Source organism: Chiroxiphia lanceolata, chromosome 19 (genome assembly GCF_009829145.1).
Source record: "Chiroxiphia lanceolata isolate bChiLan1 chromosome 19, bChiLan1.pri, whole genome shotgun sequence".
Taxonomy (NCBI): domain Eukaryota; kingdom Metazoa; phylum Chordata; class Aves; order Passeriformes; family Pipridae; genus Chiroxiphia; species Chiroxiphia lanceolata.
The window spans coordinates 10,071,911-10,095,024 of NC_045655.1; the positions used below are offsets into that span (position 1 = coordinate 10,071,911).

Genomic DNA, 23,114 nt, shown 5'->3' on the forward strand with positions numbered 1-23,114 from the left:
GCTGCCAAGGGGTTTTGGAGCCTTGTACCATTCCTTGTGGCTTGTGGGCCGGTGACTTTTGCCTGCAGGGAATAGCAGAGGGCTCAGATTGGGACAGTGAGCAGACCCCTCCTCACCTGCCCTCCTGGGGTCTGCCCACTGTGCTGACCCCCCCACAAATTGCTGTGGGTTAATGTGGAACCCGGGGATCCTGGTTCACACCCCTGGAAACAGTATCCAGGTTAAAATGTTCCTTCGGTGCAAGGGCTGCTGTGTTTGGTTTGGCCAGAGTCCCTTCTCCTGCTTTTCCCTTCTTTTGTCACAATGGGATGGCTAGTGAGGTGGCACAGCGAAGGGCAGTGGGGGCAAAATTCTGCAAATCTCCCAAAATGAGGCAAACTAGCTACTGCTTTCGTTTGGGAACTTTGGGAAAGCTTCTGCTGGTTTCTCATGGCAATGCTGGTTCAAGAGCCACTGCCTCCAGCAAGTGCTGGAGGGATGTTCCAGCAACTTCACTCCTCACAGTCCCTAAACAGTCCTAAACAGGCTGAAATCCATCTGAAATCCAAATGCTTGGCCATGGGACTGTGTCCTGTGTGTCCTTGGGAACCTTGTATCTCCCTGTCCCACAGGAAAACCCCTTATTCCAAGGAAACCCGAGGTTCCTCTGAGGTGGTTGCACTTTATCCATATCTTGCCTTTCAGGGGCACGGATAAAGGGTGACCACCCCCCTGGCCTTGCAGAGCTGATATCCCCGTTATACAGGCTTTTCCTTGAAAATGGGTCACCCTCCCCATGCTGAAATTCTTCCTGGCATCGACAGTGCAAGTTGGTTATGGGACAACAAAAGAGGTTTGTGCCTCCAGGGGAGAAATAAGAATGCAAATATCTTTGGCATGAAAAACCCAAAGCGATTTACTCCTTGGTATTTCTTGTCAGTCCTTTGCATCTGTCTCTGCCTCACCTTCTCATTCCTTTCCTCTTGGCCTTCCAAGAGCAACAAGGCTTCGGGGAGTGATGGGGACTGGAGGGGCCCTGTGGGGGGAAGGGGGGTGGTGGCTGCAGACTCTCCAGCCCAGGGCTTCCCAGCCCTGCTGTAAAATCCTTTTCCCCCCCGAGCTGCTTGCCCACTTTGGAGGGATTTCCCTGCTGCTTGGCGTGGCTTGGCTGTGTCTTGCCAGGGTTCTTTGCCCCGGCACATCCCTTGTGGGTCCGTGCCATCCCTGGCAGCGCTGGCACCGGGACGTGCTTCTCCATCATCCCGGGGACTTTTGCAGCCCGGGTGCGTGGCTGGTGTTGGAGAGCTCTGTGATCCCCAGGGAAGCAGAGCGAGCCTCCTGTCGGTGGGCATAAATCAGGAGGGAGCTGGAAAGCAGGGCGGGCTGTGGAGGGAAGGGGAGCGCGGGCCCCTGAGCTGCGCCGCCGGATGGCTCCGGGACTTCCAGTTCATTTATTCTGCCGGGGTTTGCCCGGCCCTGCTCGGCATGTGAAATGTTTTCTCTGAAAGACCCAGCAGCGAGATGGGTGAAAAACATTCTCCTGTCCCAGGAGCTGGCAGAAATCCTGGTAAATCTGCAGAAGTATGTTTTTGTCGGTGCTGCTTTATTCTGTTAGGGGAACTAGTATAAACTATTCCAGCAGAAAACCTCTTCCTGGAATAAAGTCCTGACTCTGTTCAGAGCATTGTCAGGACAGTTGTACCAGGAATGAAGCTTAGCTGGTAAACATGTTAGGACTGAGAAGGCCCAGTGGGGCAGGCACAGAGCTCCTGTACCCTCTGCCCCATGGATAAACCCCTCACGAGGCACCTGCTGCCCTTCTCTGTGCTTGAATCAAACATAAAATCTGTGCAAGTTTAATTTGCAAAGAAAACATGGTGGGATTTTTTTTGTTTGTTTATTTTCTCCCCTTTGAAAGCCCGTCTGTCTCAATATCCATCCCCTCCAGGCTGTGCTTGGGCATGGTCAGCGGGGTCAGGGTCAGTGCCGGGAGCCACACCATGGGGACGTGTCCCCATCCTGAATCTCTTTGCAGCCATGGGGTCAGTGCACAACCTAAGCCATCACTTCTGCTCTCCTGCCTCAGTTTCCCTGACCCTGGCTGGCACAAGGGGCGATGCTGGGAGCCCCTGGAGTGGTCCTGGATAACAGCGGGTGCCCGCTCCGGTTTGAATTTCTCATGCCCTGATGTGTCCTTATCTCCCTGCTCCTTGCAGCCAGGATGGGGATGCCTGCTGGGACTTCCAGCAGGAGAACAGGGCCATCAGTGTGGGTTTGGGCAGGAGATCAGAGCTGTGACACCCCGGGTGGGGTGCGAGCCCCGGGTGCCAGCGGGGGACGGCACAGCTGGACGTGCTTCAAAGGGCGTCAGGTTTTTCTGGGCTCCGGCCACTGCTTTGCTCTCCAGGCAGGCGTGAAAATGTGAAAGAATGTGAAAAATGTGAAAATGATCTTGCTGGCCCCAAGATTTGTAAACTTTCTGGTTAATGTGTAATAAATACACGACAGATACTGCCAGTGCTGGGTGGGTGACCGCGGCCCCTCCGCTGTGGCACCACCAGCGGTGACATCCCGGAGAAGCATCTCCCCTCCTCTGCCCCTGGGGCCAACCCCGGGGTGTCCTGGTTGGAGAGGGTTTGGGCCTTTTCTAAACTGGTTCGTCTGGTTTGGACTTATCCCGAGTTTCTGTGAACCGCCTTGCCTGGCTTGCAAAATGCTCTTTACTTATTTGTTTAATCCTACCCTGGGACAAGGTGCATGCTGTGACGCCCAGGTGTGCCCTGTGCACTCAGAGCGATGCCCGGCACGGTGCTTATGCCATTTATCCCGAGGCCTTGGATCCTTGGAGTGATTCCTCCCAGGTGGCTCATCCAGCTGTAACCACCTGTGCAGTATTTCCTGCTTAGCATGAGGTGAGGTGCTTCCACAGCTGCGTTCACGCCATAGTCAGCCCCGGGGGAATCTCTTCTGAGTCATTATTTTTTTTGCAAAAATAGCTAAAAAGTTGGTCCTTCAGCTCTGGGTGGGTCTGGCTGTAGCAAGGCTGGAGGGGGACAGAGATGCTGCAGGTCCTGGTGTGGCAGTGAACGGGCACCAGGGCTTGTCCCAGGGAAGTTCCTGCATCCACCTGGGCACTGCTGGGGGACTGCACAGCACGGGGGCAGAGCTGGCACAGCCCGGGCTCAGCTGGGAATTCCAACCAAAAAGGGTCAGAGAGGAGACCCTGCCAAAGGGCTTGGAGGAGAGGGCAATGGATTTGATGCCAGGGGGTGGCCTCCTGCCCTGCCAGGGTTGGGATGTGGTCTGAATGTGGACGGTTCCACCTCTCCTTCAAACGGCCTCTGAGCGTCAGGGATTCAAGATGTTTTGTCTGATGCTAATGCATAAATTTCAGCCCTGGATGACTTTCCCTGTAATTTAGGGAGAAGAGGCTGTCCTTTGAAAATTGTTAGTCCTGGCATCCCTCCCCAAAGTAAAGGGAAGGGATGGAGGTTTTTGGGTGGACATGGGTTTGGCTCCCTTGGGGTTTGCTCAGCTTTTCCAGGGGCTGCAGGTGCACATTGTGGGATGCAGGGCCACCCCTCATGAATGGGATGGGGTCCAGGATGGTGCTGCATGGAGGATGCTTTGAGGGGTTTGGTGCAGAGATGGGGCTGGGCTCACCCTGGCCATGCCCAGGTGTCCAGATACTTAATCTTGATTCTAGGAGCAGGAGAGACAAACTGTGGGGTTGCAGGAGGATGCAGAACAGGAGCTGGGCTCATGGGCTTTGTTGGGGCGGGGCTGGGCAGCCTCTCCCATGGCTCAGCCCCACAACCCACCACATCCCACCTACATTAGCTGATGCACCAAGAGCCTCCAGGCTTCATAAATTAACACTGTGAGCTATGAATTATGAATGGAGTCACATCCCTGATCACTTCAGTGCTACACTGACAGCCCTGGAGCTGCTGATCCGAGAGACAGCCCAAAGCTTTTAAAGATGTGAACAGCAAAACCTGGGAATGATTTGCTTTGCGAGCCACAAACCTCTCAACCTACAGATGGGGCTCACCCTATTCCCTCTCCTGCCCCCTCGTCGCCTTCTCTTTTGTTTCTCAGTATTTCCTTCTCTACTCACCCTCATGGTTTGTCTTAATGGATGTTGTCCTGCTTGGCTGTGTTGATCATCCCATGGGAGCTGCATCCTTCACGGCATGTTCCTTTCCCAAGGTTGTTGGTACCAACTGGGGACAGCTGCTGCAGTGCTGGCCCCAGCTGGGTCCTGGTTGTCCCCAGCCCAGGCACAGGTCCCCACACCATCCCCATGGGCTGGTGCAGAGCTCCTGTCACAGGACTCAATGGGGTTTTGGCAGATCTCTGCGACTTCATCTCCCTTTGGCCATAACTTTGTGCTCAAGGGGTCGTGTTGCACAACTCCAGCTCTGCCATCGGTCTTTGGGGGGTTTGTCCTTGAACATCTCCACCACTGGAGGACAAATCCTGCCCTAAGCAGCCAGATGCGCTTAATCCTGTAAGCCTGGGTATTCCTGGGGTTTGTTGCCTCTGAGTTTGTCTGGATTCCTGTATCCCTGCCTCCGGGAGCAGCTCCCTCTGGCAGCTGGGCTGCCCTGCCTGCTCTGGTGCACTGGCAGCAGTGGGGCAGCAGGAGCAGAACTAAATTTGGAAAATGAGCTTCAGACACTTGTCAGTTGTCACAAATGAAGGCAGTGCCCTGCACGTCCCCCCACTGTGGTGCTGTGCACCCTGCAGTGCTCAGGAGACAGCCCTTGGCAGGGCGGGAGGGAGCAGCGCTGCTCCCGGGGACGGCAGGCGCACGGGAAACCATCCCAGCCCCAACCATGGATGTGGGAAAGGGGCCCTCATTATTCCCAGCCCTTTCCAGCTGAGCCATCGTGAGCCAGGCAGCAAAAAATACGACTTCAAAGGCAAAGCCTCGGCGTGTGGAGAAGGCGTCCTGCCCCGGGCCGGGGTGCAGGAGCACTGGGCAGGTCCTGACTGCGGCTGGTTTCTCTTACACAGGGGATGCTGTAGCCTTGCGAGGAGAAAGATGGACTGACACAGCCCCAGCAGTTGTTTCTCCACCTGAAGGCCAGGCTGAGGGGCTCAGTCTTCAGGGAAGGAGCCGTTTGTTGGACACAAACACCTCCCTGGGCCGTGGTGAGGGGAGAGGAGCCGCCACCACAGATCAAGCCGCTCCTGGAGGGGAAAATACCGCTTTGGTTTGGTGTCTAATTAGATATTTACCAGGAAGGAAGGAAAGATATAAATAGGGTGACAGTGACTTCAAAGGGTGTTTTTGACTTCTAAGAATAACACCTTTGCTGGCGCCGATTTCGGGAATATCAGCTGTGCTTGGGTGTGAAAGACGGAGGAGGTGTCGCAGCTCGGTCGGCAGCCAAGGGAGCAAACCCAGACCCCCGGCCCCACGGGACCAGCTGAGGAGGGGACATTGGCATCGCTGCAAGGGCCTGTGGAGAGCTCAGCTGGATCCACAGGGACACAGGGGAGGGAGTCTGGGGAAGAGGAAGCCGCCAGTGCCGCAGTGTGGGTGGGAGGGGACGTGTGGCACCATGGAGACCCCGTCTCCACGGGCAGTGCTGGTCCTCGCCGTGGTGCTGGTGGGACTCTGGGCTCCCCATGGGGTGTATGGGCAGCCCAACTTCATTGTCATCCTGGCAGATGATGTGGGCTGGGGGGACCTCGGGGCCAACTGGGCAGAGACCAAGGAGACCCCGCACTTGGATCAATTGGCTGCTGAAGGGACAAGGTAATGTCTGTCCCCCTTCCCTGCCCTCTCCTAGCATCCCTGGTTACTCTGTCCTGCAACAAAGGGGAATTCACTCCCACGGGACTGGCAGGGATTTAATGGATGTGGGTTTGGGTGCACGGGGAGGGCTGCCAGAGACCAGTGCAGGTCCATCCATCCCTGCGAGACCTGCGAGCTTCATCCCCCACTCCCAACCCTCATCCCTGGGGCAGAAGGGGAAGCATGCAGGGGAGCAGGGAGGGATGGGGCAGCGTTAGAGCACGCAGGGCCTTGTGACCAAAGGGTCCTTTAACCTTCCAGGTTCGTGGATTTCCACTCAGCTGCATCCACTTGCTCCCCGTCCCGTGCCTCGCTGCTCACAGGGCGCCTCGGGGCGCGCAACGGGGTCACCCACAACTTCGCCATCACGTCGGTCGGAGGCCTCCCCCTGAACGAGACCACCCTGGCTGAGGTCCTGCGGGAGGCTGCGTACAGCACAGGGGCTATAGGTAATGCCCAAAATGCCAAAGGGGCAGCTGGGGGTGTGTGGTGTGTGACAAAGGGTGCCAAAGACCCCGTGTCCATCCCTTGCAGGGGGGTGGCTGCAGGTACTTCAGTGGAGCGCTGGCAGTGAGAGTCTAAAGGATCACATGAGAGGGATTTCACACATCTCCCTTGGATTACGTAATCCCAAGATTAAAATCTTCCTTTTCAAACACATGATGCTGCCTGAAAATCCAGACTTCTCCATTTAAGCTCTAATTGCTTCACCTCACAAGGAATGTGCTGGGTTTTCCTGAGCAAACACGGCTGTGCTCGGCAGCTCTGCCATCCTGCATCCCACGCCACGGTCGGTGCCGCTGGCCCTGTGACTTTGGGCACCTTTCTGTCACCGTGGGTCCCCCCAGCCAGCGCAAGCCCTTTGCACCTGCAGCTCCTGCTGGTGCACACGTTGTGCTGGCAGAAAATCCCTCCTTTTCACCATTGCCCCACAGTTTTTGGAGTTCTCCCTCTTGGATCGGTGCATTCGGTGGGAGCAAGCGTGTGCCGGAGGTCAGAGGGTGAAGCTGGCTGTTTGGGGGGGGTTAGAAAGCCGTCTGCTCAGAACACAAACACATGAAAGAGCCTTTTAAGGCTGGAAACACTCGCTTTGCACAGGCATGAGATACCTTATGCATTTTTTCTGGGTTTCTGCAAAAATAGACGGCATTCTGGAAACGCGGCCAGCACAAACAAGGAGCCTTTCTTGTAGCAAGATTAAAGCCCCCAGCGCTGCGGGCACCTCGTGGGTGATGGCTGGTGGTGGCTGTGGCTGTGTAACCTCTGAAATGATGTTCTGTGGCTTCCAACGCAGGCAAGTGGCACCTGGGACACCACGGCCGCCATCACCCCAACTCCCGCGGTAAGGGCTGTGCCAGCGGGGGCGAGCTGAGGGCCCTGCGGTCACCCTGACCCCGCTGACACCCTCACTCGCCTCTCAGGCTTCGACTACTACTTTGGGATCCCCTACAGCCACGACATGGGCTGCACGGACACCCCTGGGTACAACCTGCCGCCCTGCCCGCCCTGCCCGCGGCACAGCTCGGCTGCCAGGTACGGGGCCGTGAGGGATTCGGGTGCTGCCACAGGGAGGTGGGGATTTGCATCAGTGTCCCCAGCCCCGAGAACTGCCCTTTGCTGTGGTCACCTCCCCTCATACTCCATGTACCCAGTTTCACCCCTGTGCACCCCACAGCAGGGTGCAGGTTGGGAAGGTGGGTCAGTCCCACAGACATTGGTATCACCCCCTTCCTTCTCCCCTCCTTGGCTTTCTGAAGGCCAGGAAAACCTCCAGGCTCCGTGCCTGCTCCCACACCGGTCCCCGCTCCGTTTACAAGTGTTTGGTGACTCTTCCCAGCAGGGTGGCGAGGAAGGACTGTTACACCGAGGTCGCTCTTCCTCTCTTCGAGAACGTCACCATCGTCCAGCAGCCCGTGGCCCTCGGCAGCCTGGCCACGCGCTACGCGGAGGAGGCGGCGCGGTTCATCCGGCGGGCGAGGTGAGGGGACACGGTGCTTTTAAAACCACCATTTATGAGGAAGGTCAGAGCGTTTGAGCTGGGCTGTGCCTCCTTCCTGGGGGGAATGTGCAGCAGGGTCCTGGCTAGCGGGAATCAAAGGGAGGGAAATGTTGTCATCCCTCTCTCCTCCATCCATCTGTCCTCCTTCCATCCGTCCTCCATCCCTCCATCTCTGCAGTGGCAGCGGGGCAGGGGAGGTGCCTCCCTGGGTATGAAGTGCTGGCAGGGGTGTGGGAGAGGTGCTGAAATGGGTGCCCATGGTAGCGCTGGCAGTGAGCCCAGAACAGCACCCAGAGGGGTTTGAACCTGCCCAGTGTGAGGGGTTCAATCCATTTTGAGAATAAAGCACTCCAAGATCCCTGGGCTTCAAGCTCTGCCTCCCCCAGGCTCACAGGACATGAGGTGCCCGGGTGTGCTTGTCCCTCAGGAGCAAAGTGGCTCCTCCAAATGACAGCCCGAGCCCTGGGGATGGGTTGTGTAACTTTAATCCCCATTATTGGCGGATTACGAGCTGTGACTTTGCAAAATGCCTCCCTGCAGTGCGAGGAGAGGAAGCGCTGCCGGGCAGCCAAGTCCCAGCCCATCCCATGTCTGCATCCAGGGATAGCACAGACCCACAGAAGTGCCACAGTAGTGGGGTCCTGGGGGTTAGGTTTGTGTGATGGGGATGAACAAAAGGCTGGGCAGGGAGCAGCCTGTGGGAAATGGCTCCTTATAAATCCGGGTGTGGTTTTGTTGCACAATATCTATAGTGATCAGGATGCTGAGGGTACTCAGGCTCTGGGCTGTGGGACAGCAGCAATCCCCCCTCCTGTCCAAGCCCTCTGGGCTGCCAGGATGCTGTTTGGCTGTGAAACCAAGTGTGTGAGCTCTGGTTTAATAGGAAAAACCTTTAAAGTCCCAGAAGTGTTCTGGGGTTATCTGCGTTCACGGAGAACAGGATTAAGCAGGTGCCTGCCTTTTCTCTCCTTCCCTTTGATGGCTTATTCCAGTTTTCCCCTGCCTGACTCATTCATTACAGGGCAACAAAAGAACACCGGATTTGCCATCTCGGTGTTTTTTTAACCAGTCGTGTCAAGGTTGAGCAATTTGTGACGGTGAGACGTGGCACTGCTCGAGCACAGTGAGCGTGGGAGCAAAAGTCAGGGACTCCTGTCCTCAGCTATCTCCATCTGGGACAATTCTGAGGTGTCCTTGTGATAAGCAAGCGGGATGTTCAGCTGAACACCGCAGCCATGAGTTCATCTGGATGCTGGAGTGGTGGGATGCAAGCCGGGGGAAGCAGCTTTCCCTGCTCCAGGGTCTCTGGCATCCCGTGGGAAAAGGTCTCACATGGCTTTTGCAAGGGGCTGGGCACAGCCCTTTGCAGGGCTCCAGTGCCATGGGGGAGGACGGGGCAGCTCCAGGTGGGATGGGTTTTACTCATTTTCCATCCCAGGTGACGGGTAAAGGAAGGAAATGCCGAAACACACGTCAGAGGGGCCCCGAAAGCTTTCTGGAGGCAGCGATGGGGCGGCCGGAGCCGGGCGCGTGCGCGGGCTGGGACACGTCCCCGGGATCCGGCCCCTCCCCGTCACTGGCCATCCCACCCTTCCCTTCAGAGGTCCCTGAGGAAGAGCAGGACTCGTTGGAGGAGATAAATATAGCTGTAAACAAGCAAACAGGACATGTCCTCTGATGATTTAGGAGTGAGCAGGCAGTGGGGCAGTGCACGGCGGGCGAACGTGCCGCGCTCCCTGTCCGGGGCTGCTCAGCAGTGCCAAGGCCATGCCTGGGGTTGGTGTGGGTGTCCCGCTGTGGCTCATCCTCTACCCATCACTGTCAGATCTCCAGGCACTTGCTGGAGAGGGGCACAAAGGGCCAAAATGGGCCCCTGAAAGAGGGGAGGGGAGTGGATGGGTGCCTGGGATGCACCAGCGCAGGGTGTTTGGCCACTGGAGATGGAGGAAGGGGTGAATCTGTCCCAAACAGGAGAACTGTTGACAATGAGGGGGGCGATGGGGAGAGGTTTAAGAAGGAGCAGAGGCCAAGCATCCCCCCGTACAAGGGTTTGCAGCCAGCTGAATGCACATAGAGTATTTTTCTCCCAGGAGCTGTGGAAGGGCCACTGGTCTGTGTCCCCAGGCTTGGCAGTGCCACCACCCCAATGACCTCCTGCCACTGCCTTGCCCTGAAGGCTGAACACTCTCCCTCTCTCTCCTGTGCAGTGAGAGTGGACGCCCCTTCTTCCTCTACCTGGCTCTGGCCCACATGCACGTCCCTCTGTGGGACCCCCAGCTGGGCCCCCCCTTGGGCAGGGGCATCTACGGAGCCTCCCTGAGCGAGATGGATGCCCTGGTGGGACGGATAAAGGAGGTGGCCGACAGCCACGGGAAGGGCAACACGCTGCTGTGGTTCACAGGTACAGCAGGAAAAGCGGCTGCAGGGCTGGGGTGACACTGGTGACTGCCTCACACCAGCCCCGGCGTGGAGGTGGGTCGGGGGACAGGACCTGTGTTTGTGCCCTGCCCTCGATGCTCCCACTGCTCCGCGGACGCGGAGCAGTCCCCTCGCAGGGATGGGGGTCCCAGAGTGCCGCGGCCACTCCGCGGGGTGCCCGCCCTGCCACCCCCCTTCGGCCGCGGGGCTGAACCGGCGGGGCCGTGCCTAATTAAGCCACAAATCCTCGCTCATTAAGAAGCCCAAATCCGCTCTCTCTGAGCAGCCTCCCTAATGAGGATGTCTTGCTCCTGACGACAGGAACCGCTCCGCCGCTCATTAGCGCCCAAAGCTGGTGGCAGCCGCTCCCCCCCCCCCCCCCCCCCAGGACTCATCCCTTGGAAACAAACTGTTAGAAATCAAAATCAATCATCCTGCTGCTCTTGCCCGTGTGTGGGGAGGCATCACATGGATGGGAAGGAGGGATGGAAGGGTGACTTGTCCTTGCCCACCGCCCCACTGTGGAGGTGTCCCCTCCCACCCTCTGGTCCTGGTGTCACTCATGGAGACATTTCTTTCTCCTGCAGGTGACAATGGCCCCTGGGCACAGAAGTGTGAGCTGGCAGGACGCCTGGGGCCGTTCGTGGGGGCCTGGCAGAGGCAGCGAGGTAACCTGGCAGAGTTGGGAGGGGGAGGTCTGCCCAGGGGTGCAGGGGTCTGCTCCACAAATCCCTTCATTGCCCATCGAGGGGGACATGAGAAGCATTCCACCCCCAGCCTTTCCCTGGCTGCTGCCCTGGGCTTGAACACACCCCAGAACAGTCAAGCTTTCCCCTAACACCCCTGCTGGGAGGGTGGGGGGCTGGGGTCCCTGTTACCCCAGAACTTGAGGTGACTGGTGCTGGTTTGGGGACTGAATGTTTCCATCAGCTCCAGCAGGGTCTTGTAACCCCCATCCCCATCCTGCCCAGCACCCTCCCAGCGCCCCGGGGACTTTGCTTTTCTTTCTCTCCGCCGTTTTCTTGGGGTGTGTGTTTTTTATTTTTATTTTTTCTTTTTTCCATCTTTCCTCCTTTTCCGGCCAAGCCATCTGCTCGGTGGGTTTATTTCGGCCAGAAAACATTCATGAGTCAGGCGTTTCCCACTTCTGCTTGTGTTACGCAGCGTAACGTGCCAGGCTCGGTTCCCCCCATTGCCCCGGGGTCAGCGGGGCGGGAGCGCCTCATCCCTCCTCCGCTTCCTGACACCCAGCCCATGCGACCGTGGCCACTTCCCTGGGCAAGCGCTGCCGGCGGGCTGGCTCGCCTGTTCCCATTCCCATTCCCAGAGCCCTTCCTCCTCCGGCTGGCCGGCCGGGCTGGCCCCGGGAATGAAATCCGTAACCTTAATTTTCTAGTAAACAAACCCTGCTGACGGCCCGGGTTGCTCTTGAGCAACCGCCGGTCACAAGCCGGAGCAGATGGTACAGGCAGTGCGGGCGTTCGGGAACAGGGCGAGGAAAACACGGCCCCTTTTCCAGCCCCTCGCCGCCCTGGGAAAACACCCGGATCCTGGCCGTGGCCGAGGCTGGGGAGGAGGTCGGGCTGGCAGGGCACTCTGAGCTGGCTGTAAACACCGGCTGGAAGGATAACTTCGGAAATCCCTGGGCTGGCTGTTGCAGGGATGTTTGGAAAGCCAGCCTGGCGTTACGGGGCTGCCGCTGGCAGGGCTGGCACCAAAAACACCCGCCCCTGGGTGCTGCTGGGGTGGGATGCTCGGCCGTCCCATCCCGAGGGAATCATCCCCCGGCACAGAAAAGCCCCTGAGGAGTGGGGAGGGCAAGGGAGGACAGGCTGCTCCGAGCTTTCCGTGTTTCACGTAGCTTGGTGTTTCCTTTTAGGCTCCAACCCAAATTCCAGGGGTGTTTTCCATTGATATCAGGTGGTAACTGGAGTTGGTCCTCACTGAGGGAAAGCAGCATATCCACATGTGCTGCCCCTTTCTCTGGCTGGGGAGCTTCCCACAGCCCTCAGCCCACCCCAAAAACTTGTTTCCCACCTTGTGGCCAAGAGCCCAGCGAGGGGGGATACTGGGATAGAGATACACATTTTGGGGACGTGATGTTGGGCATGTTTCGAGACAGGTTTGGGAGCCTCTAGACCTGGTGTCCCTGTGCTGAGGACCTGCTGTGTGTGGTGGGACCAAGGTTTTCATCCCGCCACGGGAATGCACAGTTCAGCTTTCCTGGAAAGCCTGGAAAGTCCCCACAGCAGCAGGGCTGCATCATCCCCACCCTGGAGAAAATTCCCTGGTTGGGTTTGGGTGTTTCAGCCCCATTTACTGCCCAAAAGTGTTAACGTGAGCTCATTCATGGGCTGCTCCAATGTCCTGGCCAGCCAGAGGCACTGGGGTGGCTGGAGGGGGTTCCCCCACTCTGCTGTCCTGCCAGAGACCCCTGACCGGGCATGGAAAAGCTGTGGAAATGCATCCAGGAGGACGAGTTATTTAATATGTGTGCAGAGATGGGGATTGATATTAATTGCTGTAATTGCTGTGGTTTTCTGGAGTGTCTGAGGGCAGGGGAGGCACCTCACTTCAACCATACATGATGTGTGTTAGAAGCACTGTTATGTTTCCAGTAGCCACAAGAGATCCCAGTGCTGGCTGTGTCCCACTGTGGAGGCCCCAAGGAGATGTTCTCTGGGGGGGGAAACACCAAAAGTTTAGGTGGGGAATGGGAGAGATTGAGGATGTGCCAGCAGAACGGGCAGCAGGGTCAGAAACTAGGACTAGCCCTTGTGGCACCAGCACTGCAGCATCTGTGCCCTGTGTGTCCCTGTGGGTACATCAGCATTGCTTGGGAGCATGGATCAGCCTGTGGGATCAGGGAGTGACTCCTGGAGAGGCTGGGCTGGGCTGGGGACCGGCACAGGGGCTCAGAGGAGTGCGGGGTGGCCGTGCCTCTCTTGGCTGTGCCCGGAGGAAATGGCTTTGGGCGAGCGCCGTTGCCATGTGCACGCTGAAAGGCGCAGGACAAAGGCTGCTCCTGGGAAGTTTGCTCGGTGAATCGCGTTGGGATTTTCTGTTTGCCCCATTCCCAGCCCCTTCCCCCGCCTCAGCTGCCTGGGGCACTTTGGGCTGCAGCCAAGGCAGAGAGAGGCTCTCCAACACACTTCCACCCGTTTAGATGCTCAGTCCTTGCATTTTGGTGCTCAGCACCCCCATTCCTGTGTGCAGCACTCCAGGTGGAGGAAGGGACTGGGCAGCTTCCCCATGCCATGCAGAGCATCTCAACCCAAGGGCAGAGCAAGGGTGCTTTGGGTGCTGTCAGGGAAACGATGGATCAGGTTCATTAGCTGACAGGAGGGTTATTAGCAGGATGATATTTTTAATGAGGCAGGTTTCCAGCAGGCAGGGGGAGGGGGGGCTGTCAGTGCTGTACCTCGCTGAGGGCAGCAGTCCCTGGAACAAATTCCTACATTTCCTGCCTGCTCCATTTTCTCACCTGACATCAAAAGTGGATGGAAATGCGACGGCTCCGGCAGCAGCTGCATTTCTCATCACTCGCTGGAGAAACACAAAGCAGTGCCAAAATGAGCCCCCCTTTTTTTTTTCCCCTCCTTTCCCTATTTCTTTGAAAAACTCCTCTAACTCTTCTCCCTACCCTGACCCAGATCCTCTCCAGCAAAATCACCCTCCTTTTGGGGCAATTTACACCCCTGAACGGTTCCTTTGCCAGGGAAACTCCGGGGTCAGGAGGTTTCCCATCTCAGCAGGGTGCTGAGCGCTGCCCTGTTCTCTTGCAGGCGGGAGCTCAGCAAAGCAAACGACCTGGGAAGGAGGGCACCGTGTGCCAGCAGTGGTGTACTGGCCTGGCCACGTCCCTGCCAAGCGCACGAGCCGTGCTCTGCTCAGGTAAGAGCCCGTCGGGGAGCGGGGCAGCCCCTCCACCCCCTTTGGGACGACCCACCATTCCCAGGTCACCACCTGGGTTTTGGCAGCAGCAGCTGCCTGCACTAGTTATTCCGTGCCTCCTGCCAGACTGTACTTTTGTCCTCTCCCAAGACTTAATGCTTCAGCAAAGAGGGGTTTGAAAGGGCTTTTTGTGAGGCTGGTGGGTTGGCGTGAGCAGCCACCGGGCTCCGTGTGCCTCCTGGCCGCGGTGGCCGAGGGCCTCCCGATAATTAAAAGATGACGATGTTCTCTCTCCCCACCGAGGAGCAGGCTCAGGCTTTGTGGTTTGTGAATGGCTTTATGTGGAGGAGGGTGCGGTTGTGGGAAAGGCTGGCCGGGGAGATGGCGCTGGCAATCCCTGCAGGATGCGGCCGGGCCGGGATCCGGCGGGAGCAGAGGGGAAGGGCTGCTGCCCCCATGCCTCGGCTCCCCGGGGGGGGGGGTGGCATGGGGGGGTCCTTATTGCAGCAATACTGCACCTCTGCAGGCAGCAACTGCACCCCTCCATGTGGGACTTGCACCTCTCCTTGCATCCCTCCTTTTCCAGCAGTTGTGGTGGGATGCCCCATCTCCTTTCATCCCTGGAGCACAGCATGGTGAGGGCAGGGAGTGGCTGGGCATTGGGAAAGAACACCCCAGCTGCTGGAAGCAGGTCCTGGCTGGTGGGCCCTGGGGAGGTGTTGGGTGTTTCTAAGGTCCTTGAGATAAGCTGGAGCCACTCACTCCTTACATGGCCCGAGGGCAGCTCTGGGAGCTGGATCTTTGCAGGCACGGGAAGGTTTGAGCCATAAACTGACTCAGGGGTCTCTGGCAGAGGGGATGGGGTGCACGTAGCACCCCATGGATTCACCTCCAAACCCTTCCCCTCCACAGGGCCTGGGGCAGAGCTACCAACTCCTCCCTGCTCAGGCAGCCAGGGCAGCACCTGCAGGGTCAGTGCCTGTCCCCATCCCCCTGTCCCACCAGCCTCCCTTCCAGCCCTGCCTCCAAGCCCTGGAATTCTCAAGCCCAGGTTATCTCCTTGTAGACCTTATCTCCTGCATTGTAGACCTTATCTCCTGCATTTCCCAGCTCCGGTCTGGCAGGTGGGACAGCTGGAAATCCAGCAGAGGCAGGGGCTGTGCTGCACTGCTTGAAAAGTGACTCTGCAGCTCCCCAGGAGTGAGAGCACAGCCAGGGTCCCCCCAGCACAGCCTGGCATTGCCAAGGGGCCATGCCCAGCTGTGTGGGATGAGGCACTCCCTCTTTAGGAGGCAGCACAGAGCCAGCCTGGGGGACACAAGCAATGGATCAAGCTCAGGAAGGTTTCACCGCTGGTCCCAGCCATGGCCTGAGCTCAGGGACAGGGAGGGTGGAGGGATGTGGAGGGATGTGGAGGGCAGGAGTTTCTTGGTGCTCACAGTGTGTCAGGACAGGTGGCTTTTCTCTGCACTGAGTCACCCTTAGGGACATCCCCCAAAGATCAGCATGTGTGATAGGGAAGCTGAAATTCCCCCAGTTGATGGGGAAGACCAAAAAGCTGGGGAGGGAATGAAGCCTGTGTGCAGGCGTGGCTGGGAGCCCTCTGCACACCCAGGGGGACCTCTGCCTGGTGGGATCCCCGGGTGGGCAGGGGCAGGCGTTATCCATCCACATCAGCCTCCTCTGCCCCTGGGGTTACAGAAACACTGACAGCCTTTGCCACCTGGGCAAAGAGCCTGCCAGGACTGGGCAGGACCTCTTGGCTCCCCGGAGCAGGGAGGTGAGCGAGGTGAGTGTGCCCAGGGGCAGGGGAAGCTGGAGCCAGCAGGGCAGTGCTGATGCACCCCCACAGACCTGCACCTGCACGCTGGTTTCTGCAGAAAAACTGCTTTGTCGGCTTTTCTTAATTACGTTTAATTGTCAGAGCCACCCGCTGTGCCTCTGCCCTTCCCTGCCCCAGCCCAAAGTAGGGCACGGAAGAAGTAGGTCAGGAGGGTGGTGAAGAAGCAGATTGCACCATCCTGGCTGTGCCAGCGGCGTGGGGCTGGGCGAGCTGGCAGAGTGCAGGGAGAGCTGGTTCAGCTGCCTGCAGCTGCCTGCACCCCCTCATCTCCGGGCAGGGCAGCCTTCCCTGCCACACTGTGCCCAGGATGCCAGGATGCTCATCACCGTGGCAGGGCAGTGCTCCCAGCACGTCCTGCCCGGGATGTTGGGATGTCCATCACCCCGCACAGCTCTGCCCTGGGGGGCACAGGCAGGGAGCTGCTGATCCCTGGGCCCTTTTCCCTGGTGTTCAGGCAGCAGCAGGGTGCTGGGGTGACTTTATTTGTTAAACCTCTCTTGGCCAGGACAGGGGTTGGCAGTGTGGCTTTCACTTTCCCTTAAGCACGGCTTCCCCAGCTTGGCTTCTGGGATGTGCCTGCTAGTGGGGCCTTTGCTTTGATGCCAAGTTTGACCAAAATCCTACTTTTTCGTGCCTTTTTCTTTGGGTTACATTTACCTATGACTGGGGGGGATCTTCAACTGCTTCTGTCCTTAATCACATTGTCCTCCCACCCCATGGGTGACGATTTCCAGAGGTCCCATCTGCTGTGTTGGGGCTGCTTGGTCCAGCCTTGGAAGCATCCCCATGCGCCGTGCTGGGAGCCACATCCCGAGGGTGCTGAGTGCTGAGCACCCACGGGACCCGGGGCACACTGCCCAGGTGAGCTGCCATTCTGGGGGGACCTGGTGTGACCCCGGCGAGGTGCTGCAGGGGTGCAGAGGGGAGCCAGGATTTCTTTGGACACCTCCCGGCTCCGTGAGCACCGGCCGGGGCTGCCTCGCAGCAGTGTTTGTTCTTATTTGTTCTCTCCGTCTCTTAGCAGCTAAATTAAAACTTGTTGAATGGGAGAACCGGGGGCTGTTAAGCCCAGGGCTCTTTTCTCTCCACTTGGCTGCCATCAGCTCTGGGCAGGAGACACACAGGATTGTAGTTGGGGCAGGACTACCATGGCAGGACCGTGGCACTCTCCTGGTGCCCCCAGGTTGGGGACCTGGTGCTTTCTCCTCCTCCAGGAATTTCCTTGCCCAAACTGACCTCCCTGGAGCTACCAGCACAGGGGTTTTGTAGCCAGAGGGGTGTGAGTTGAGTCCTCGTCACCACTGAGCACTGCCAGCTCCTCAGCTCCTGTGTCACAGCCCTGTCCCCAGGAAGGGCAGGGCTGAGATGTGTCACTTGGCCACTCTGATGTCCTGCTGTCCCCTGGGGCCATGGGACACCCTGCTGCGGCTGGTTCCCTTTAGAGGTGTGGGATCACCCTGTGACCGTGTCTGTGGGAGGGAGGGGTGTGCTCCTGGTGAGGGGGGGGATGGACACTCGTGTCCTGTAGGATGAGGGGGGTGAGGGTTGGACGTGGGAGCTGTGAGCAGGATGTCCCCATCCCACTGGAGTCGAGTCTGGTCCCCACTGGGAGGAGGGGGACCGAGGAGGGGGAGTCTGTGCCCAGACTGTGAAGGGCTGGCAGCAGGGCCAGGTGATCCCTGTTCCACCCCAGCAACAATGGTGCTCGACCTCCACACGGCAGGGATGTGATGGAAGGTGGAGAATTGCCACGGCCAGGCTCTGCTTTGAGCCACAGGCAGCAGGTGGGGAGACAGCGACTGTCCCTCTGTGCATCCCCACGGAGCCAGGGGGACTGTGAGTCACCTTCCCCGTGTCCCCCCACCCCGAGGGATCCCCGAGTGGTTGTGTTTGAGGCCCCTGCAGGCGCGGGGGGCTGTCGGTGGGAGCGCCGTCGGGGTCGGGTGGGATTTGCGGAGCAGCCCCGCGCTCGTGTTTCCATCCTGGCGCTCCCGCTCGCGCTGCTCCGCGCAAAAGCCAAGACCGCGTTTTCCAGGGGCGACGGGATGTGCTGTCACTGGCGTGAAAACTCCCTGTGCTTGCACTTTCTCCGCAGGGTGACCCGCAGCCTTCCCCCGTGCCCGGGGGGCTCAGGAGGGGCTGCCCCGCCGTGCCCCTGCCCCTGCCCCGCGGGCTCGGGGGGAGGCACATCCTGGCTGAACCCGCAGCGCCTGGCGAGCAGCCGGCTGGGGGTGGGAGACACGTGAAGCTGGGGCTTGCCAGGGCCTGAGCTGCCGCTGGAAGCCGGGTTTAACCTTTTCAGTTGTTGGGGTGGGTACTGGGAAGCAGCTGTCCTCCCTCAAGGCACTTTCGAGGGGCAGCGGGGCACAGGTTGGGCTGGGAGGGACCCTGCAGGGATTCTTGTTCTTTCCACTGATGGCAGCCACCTCTTTCCCCAGCACCCTGGACATCTTCCCCACGCTGGTGGCCCTGGCTGGGGCGGCGCTGCCCCCGAACAGGCGCTTTGACGGCTTGGATGTGTCCCCAGTTCTCTTTGGGTGGTCGGATGAGGGGCACAAGGTAAGGCAGAGCCACCCCCCCAGTGACACCCCACCCCTCTCAGCAGGTCCCTGAGCTACACCAGGTAAGTGGGGTGGAAAAAGGCTCAGAGCTGGTGATGTGTGGACTCACAGGAGCGTCACCCCCTGACCTGGAGGAGGAGGGGGGCAGCTGGAGTTGGCTGGGTGCTGCACCAGGCTGGGCTTGGGATATCAGGGTAAAAGGGCTTTGGGTTAATGAAGACTGCTTTGTGTCTCACTCACAAATCTGGGATTATGGATAGAAACGCCTGTGCCTGCAGCTTGGCACCTTCCTGTGTGCCACGGGGCTGTGCCCCCAACCCAGGGACACCATCCTGGGGATGCTCAGGCCTGTGGCAGCCCGTGGTGCTCTGCATGGTGTGTCTGCTTCCCAATCACAAAAGGTACATCAGTGTGGGGAAGAGAAGATCCCAGGGGCTCAAACCTAGTTGTATCCCTTTATTTATCGTACCAGGTGAAGATGTAAGGAAGCCCTCCTTCCCCCAGCTCCGTGGCTGGGGAAGGTGCCCGTTGTTACCATGTTCCATCGGGGCAGCCCCCCCTGTATCCCACAGCTCTGTCCATACAACCAGCTGCTGCCAGCTCCTCTAAGCCCAAAAACCACAGTTTGCAGGACAAAGCAGGATGGCCACACGTTTGTCTCAGAGTTCCACGAGATTTTTGCAGAACCAAAAGATAAGGCAAGAAAAAAAAAAAGCGGCTTTAATAGCAGTCCCATGGATAAATCCTGATTTTGCTTTTAAAGTCCACCCTCCTGCGAGCACCATGAGCCAGCTCCCAGCGGGATCTTGGATTTGATTTCCGTGTCCATCAGGGGTTTGGTATTTGCTTTGTATTTATGGAACCCTCTGCTGAACTGGGAGATGAAGCAGGGAAGCGGATGGGATGTGGCCAACGTGCTCTGCTGTGTTCCTTGGGATTAACCCTCCTCTGCACGTGCAGTGCTGGGAGGAGGGAACCAGTGGTTTGCTGGGAGTGCTGGTTTACTGGGAATGGTGGTTTGCTGGGAGTGGTGGGTTTACTGGGAATGATGGTTTGCTGGCAGCAATGGTTTGCTGGAAGTGATGCTTTACTGGGAGCAATAGTTTGCTGGGAGCAATGGCATGCTGAGAGTGATGGTTTGTTGGGAATGATGGTTTGCTGGGAGCAGTGGTTTGCTGAGAGTGATGGTTTGTTGGGAATGATGGTTTGCTGGGAGCAACAGTTTGCTGGGAGCAGTGGTTTGCTGAGTGTCAGGGCTGAATGGGAGAGGGATGCACAACTGCACCGAGTTCAGGCAACGGGTTTTCTAGGGAGAAAAGGCTTCCCACTCCCCCTTTTCTAGTTTTTTATTTATTATAACAACAAAGTCACAGCTTAATGGAAGAGTTCCAGAGCTGGGAATGTTTCTTGAAAGGGCTCAATCGAAACAAGCTCCTTAATTATGCAGCAAATTATAACAGATTTCCTTAGTGAGGGGTTTTAAGAGGTTTAGGAATGTGGTTGTTGGTAGGAAGGGAGGTTTGAGCGCCCTTGCACGGGGCTGGCAGTATCCCAGCTGTGCTGCTAAAGGTGTAGGCAAAGCTTTAAAGCTGGAGGCAGATTAATTGGTTCAGTTCCCATTTTTGGCTTCATGGGGCCTTGAATATTTGCTGATTCCTGTTTTGGAGCTATTTTATCCTGACTGAGGAGTGTCAGCAGAAGGGGACTCTGCTGCAGAGGTTCCTCCTTGCAGCAGCTCACACTGCACCACCTCTTCCACTTTACACCCTTCTATTTTTTCCCCTAAAACATAAATATTGAACCAAATTCCAAAAGGTGATTTTTTTTTTTTAAAAATTTCCCTTGCAATGGAGAGCAATAAAGGAAACTGAGAGCATTTGGAAATCACCCCCTACCCTGAATCCTGGCATTTCTTGGATGAGGTACCAGCTGGGCCCTGAAGACAGTGGCCACATCCAGACTGGGCAGCACAGGATGGACATCTCTGGGTGCCCAGGGGGGCTGGAATGCTCCGTGCTGGGCACTGTGGGATGGACATCTGGGTTCTCTGTGCCGGGCACCTGCTAAGGCATTGCCACGCTCATCAGCTGTGAGTGCTGTTACTAAACTTGGCACCACAGCTGCCTACAACTCCAGCAGATGTTTCTAATTTTTTAGCACAGTGGAAATTTCTTGAATCACTTTTAAACTCGAATCCCAGGGAGGAAACCTCAAGTGACTCATCCCTCAGTGAAGCCGTTGGCTCCGCGGCAGATCTGATCTGAGCAGAGGAGCCGCTGGACCGTCCAGCTCACTTGTCTCCTCTCTCCCCTGTGCCAGAGCAGCTGTCCTGTGTGGATCAAGTGTGCTAAATACCAGGGGGGGGAGAGATTCGACCCACCCTTCCCTCCTTCCCTTCCTTCTCAGCCCGTTCCCTGTGCTGTTGTCAGGGAAGGGAGCCCTCGCACAGCGGGGTGAGTCAGCGGCGGAGACGGACACGGGATGATGTTCCAGCACCTCACCTTCCCGTGTGGCCTCTGCATGAGCTCACCCTCAGCTCGGGGCTGGCTCCTGGCTCCAGGCAGGGATTTGGCTCCCTTGGAGCACCCACAGAGTGGGTGACACACAGACAGCACCCAGCTCCCAAATATTACACAGGCATTCAGTGGTAGGACAAGGGGGAATGGTTTTACGTGAAAAGAGGGGAGATTTAGGTTAGATGTTAGGAAGGAATTCTCCCCTGGGAGGGTGGGGAGGCCCTGGCACAGGTTACCCAGAGAAACTGTGGCTGCTCCATCCCTGGAAATGTCCAAGGCCAGGTTGGATGGGGCTTGGGGCAATCCAAGCTAGTGGAAGGTGTCCCTGCCCAAGGCAGGAGGTTGGAACAAATGGTCTTTAAGGTCCCTTCCAACCCAAACTATGATCCTATGATATTCTGTCCTGCTCTGCTGAAAGCCTCTGCACCTTCGTGATCACTTTCTTGACAGAATTGGTCTGGGGAGGTAAATTCAGAGGATCCTGCAGAACCAGGAAGGCAAAGGGAGATGGTGGTGTTTCCTTGGGTCCTTCTGCCACCATCCCACACTTCAGCAATCAAAACTCTGTTGGTTGCTCAGTCCAGGGGCTGAATGGTGGCTGTAAATGGGTGCACAGGTGGAGTAGGTTTTCCCTGCCATGTTCTGACAGGCACTTTTTTGTCCTTCCTTCAGGTTCTGCTCCACCCCAACAGTGGGGCAGCTGGGAAGGTCGGCGAGATCGAGGCACTGAGGCTGGCTCAGTACAAGGCCTTTTACACCACAGGTACCATGTCCCTTCCAGAGATCCTAAAGTCTGGGGGGAAAAACTTCTGGAATTTTTGGATCCCTGCAGATACAGGTGGAAACCAACTCAGGTTAATTCAAGCAAGAGCCAACCCAGCTCTGCAGCCTGGAGTTGTTGGCCCCAGAAACACTCTTGGACTAAGAGCTGGGACAGGGTGGGCCTGGGCTGTGAGGAACACAGAGGTGATCCCTGGGCAGCCCATAACTCCGGGGTTTTTCCCTCATTTCCTCCCTAGGAGGGGCGATGGCCTGCGACGGGAGCACAGGGCCGGCTGAGCATCACCAACCACCCCTCATTTTCAACCTGGACCGCGACATCCAGGAGCAGGAGCCTTTGGATGTGGCATCCAGGGAGTACCAGGCAGTGCTGCCCGTGATCAGCAGGGCTTACGCCCAAGCTCTGGAGGACATTGCAGCCGACAACGTCTCGGTTGCAGATTATTCCAAGGATCCAGCCGTGATTCCCTGCTGCAACGCGCAGCACGTGGCCTGCCGGTGCCACGGGGCTCACGCAGCCACGCTGGACCTTCCCACGGAGAGAAGAACGACACGGCTTTGTCTCTGAAGCAAATAATTGCTCAGGCTGCTCCTTTCCCCAGTGTGGTGTCTGTGAATGGGATGTGCTGGCTCCAGGCTGGAGGTTGGCCACGGATGGAGGCTGGGTCACCTTTGCTCCGTGTAGGAAGCAGGGAGGTGAGTTGGTTGTGGCTCTGGGGCAGCACACAGAGGGTCCCCTTTGCTGCAGAGCAGGGCACTGCAGTACCTTGCTGGCTCTGGGCACGTGGGAAGGCTTTTTGTAGGGCTCTTTAGCTGGGAAAGAGCCAGGTCTTGGATTAAAACTACCTTCTGTGAGAGCTGGCTTTGGGAGAGAATTCCTCTGGGAAATATGCTTGGCTTTCCCTCTAAAATAGGAGTTACAGGAGCTCCCTGTGGGAGCACAGGGCACGGGAGGACGGGGCCTCTGAGCAAACATCCCTTCTGGTGCTGAGAACCTGGAAGTCTGTGGCTGCAGAGAGAAAATTCCCAGCTGGCATGAGGTGAGTGCTCTGGGAAATGGAGCAGCTGCCCCCCCCAGCTGCCTGGTGAGGTTTGTTAGTGGGGCCATGGAAAGACCCAACTGTCTGTGGAAGGAAAGGGGTCCTGGGCTGTCCCTGAGAGCTGCTCCTCGTGTGGGCAGGATGCTCAGCTTGTCCTACACAGCAGAGCTCAGGGACTGTGCTGTGACACACACCCGAGTCCCAGTGTTTGGGAAAGGCTTTTTCTGGGAAGGTGTGGGGGAAGAGGCAATGCCAGGGGCACAGGTGGGGTGAAA

The 23,114-nt window shown here is 57.8% G+C and overlaps 1 protein-coding gene across 2 annotated transcripts; it reads left to right on the forward strand.

Moving 5' to 3' along the window:
- Positions 1-2,671: 2,671 nt before the first annotated feature.
- On the forward strand, positions 2,672-23,016 carry ARSG (arylsulfatase G). Of its 2 annotated transcripts, none has more exons than XM_032706428.1 (12): positions 2,672-2,891; positions 5,002-5,749; positions 6,050-6,237; positions 7,083-7,130; positions 7,210-7,321; positions 7,626-7,766; positions 9,995-10,188; positions 10,793-10,873; positions 13,991-14,099; positions 18,381-18,501; positions 21,692-21,782; positions 22,039-23,016. In XM_032706428.1, the coding sequence occupies exons 2-12, from the start codon at positions 5,553-5,555 to the stop codon at positions 22,365-22,367; spliced, it is 1,611 nt and encodes a 536-aa protein (XP_032562319.1). In that variant the 5' UTR covers positions 2,672-2,891; positions 5,002-5,552; the 3' UTR covers positions 22,368-23,016. The 2 variants fall into 2 exon arrangements, with proteins under 2 accessions (XP_032562319.1, XP_032562320.1); XM_032706429.1 differs by having other exon boundaries at positions 7,629-7,766; positions 22,039-23,015.
- Positions 23,017-23,114: the final 98 nt, after the last annotated feature.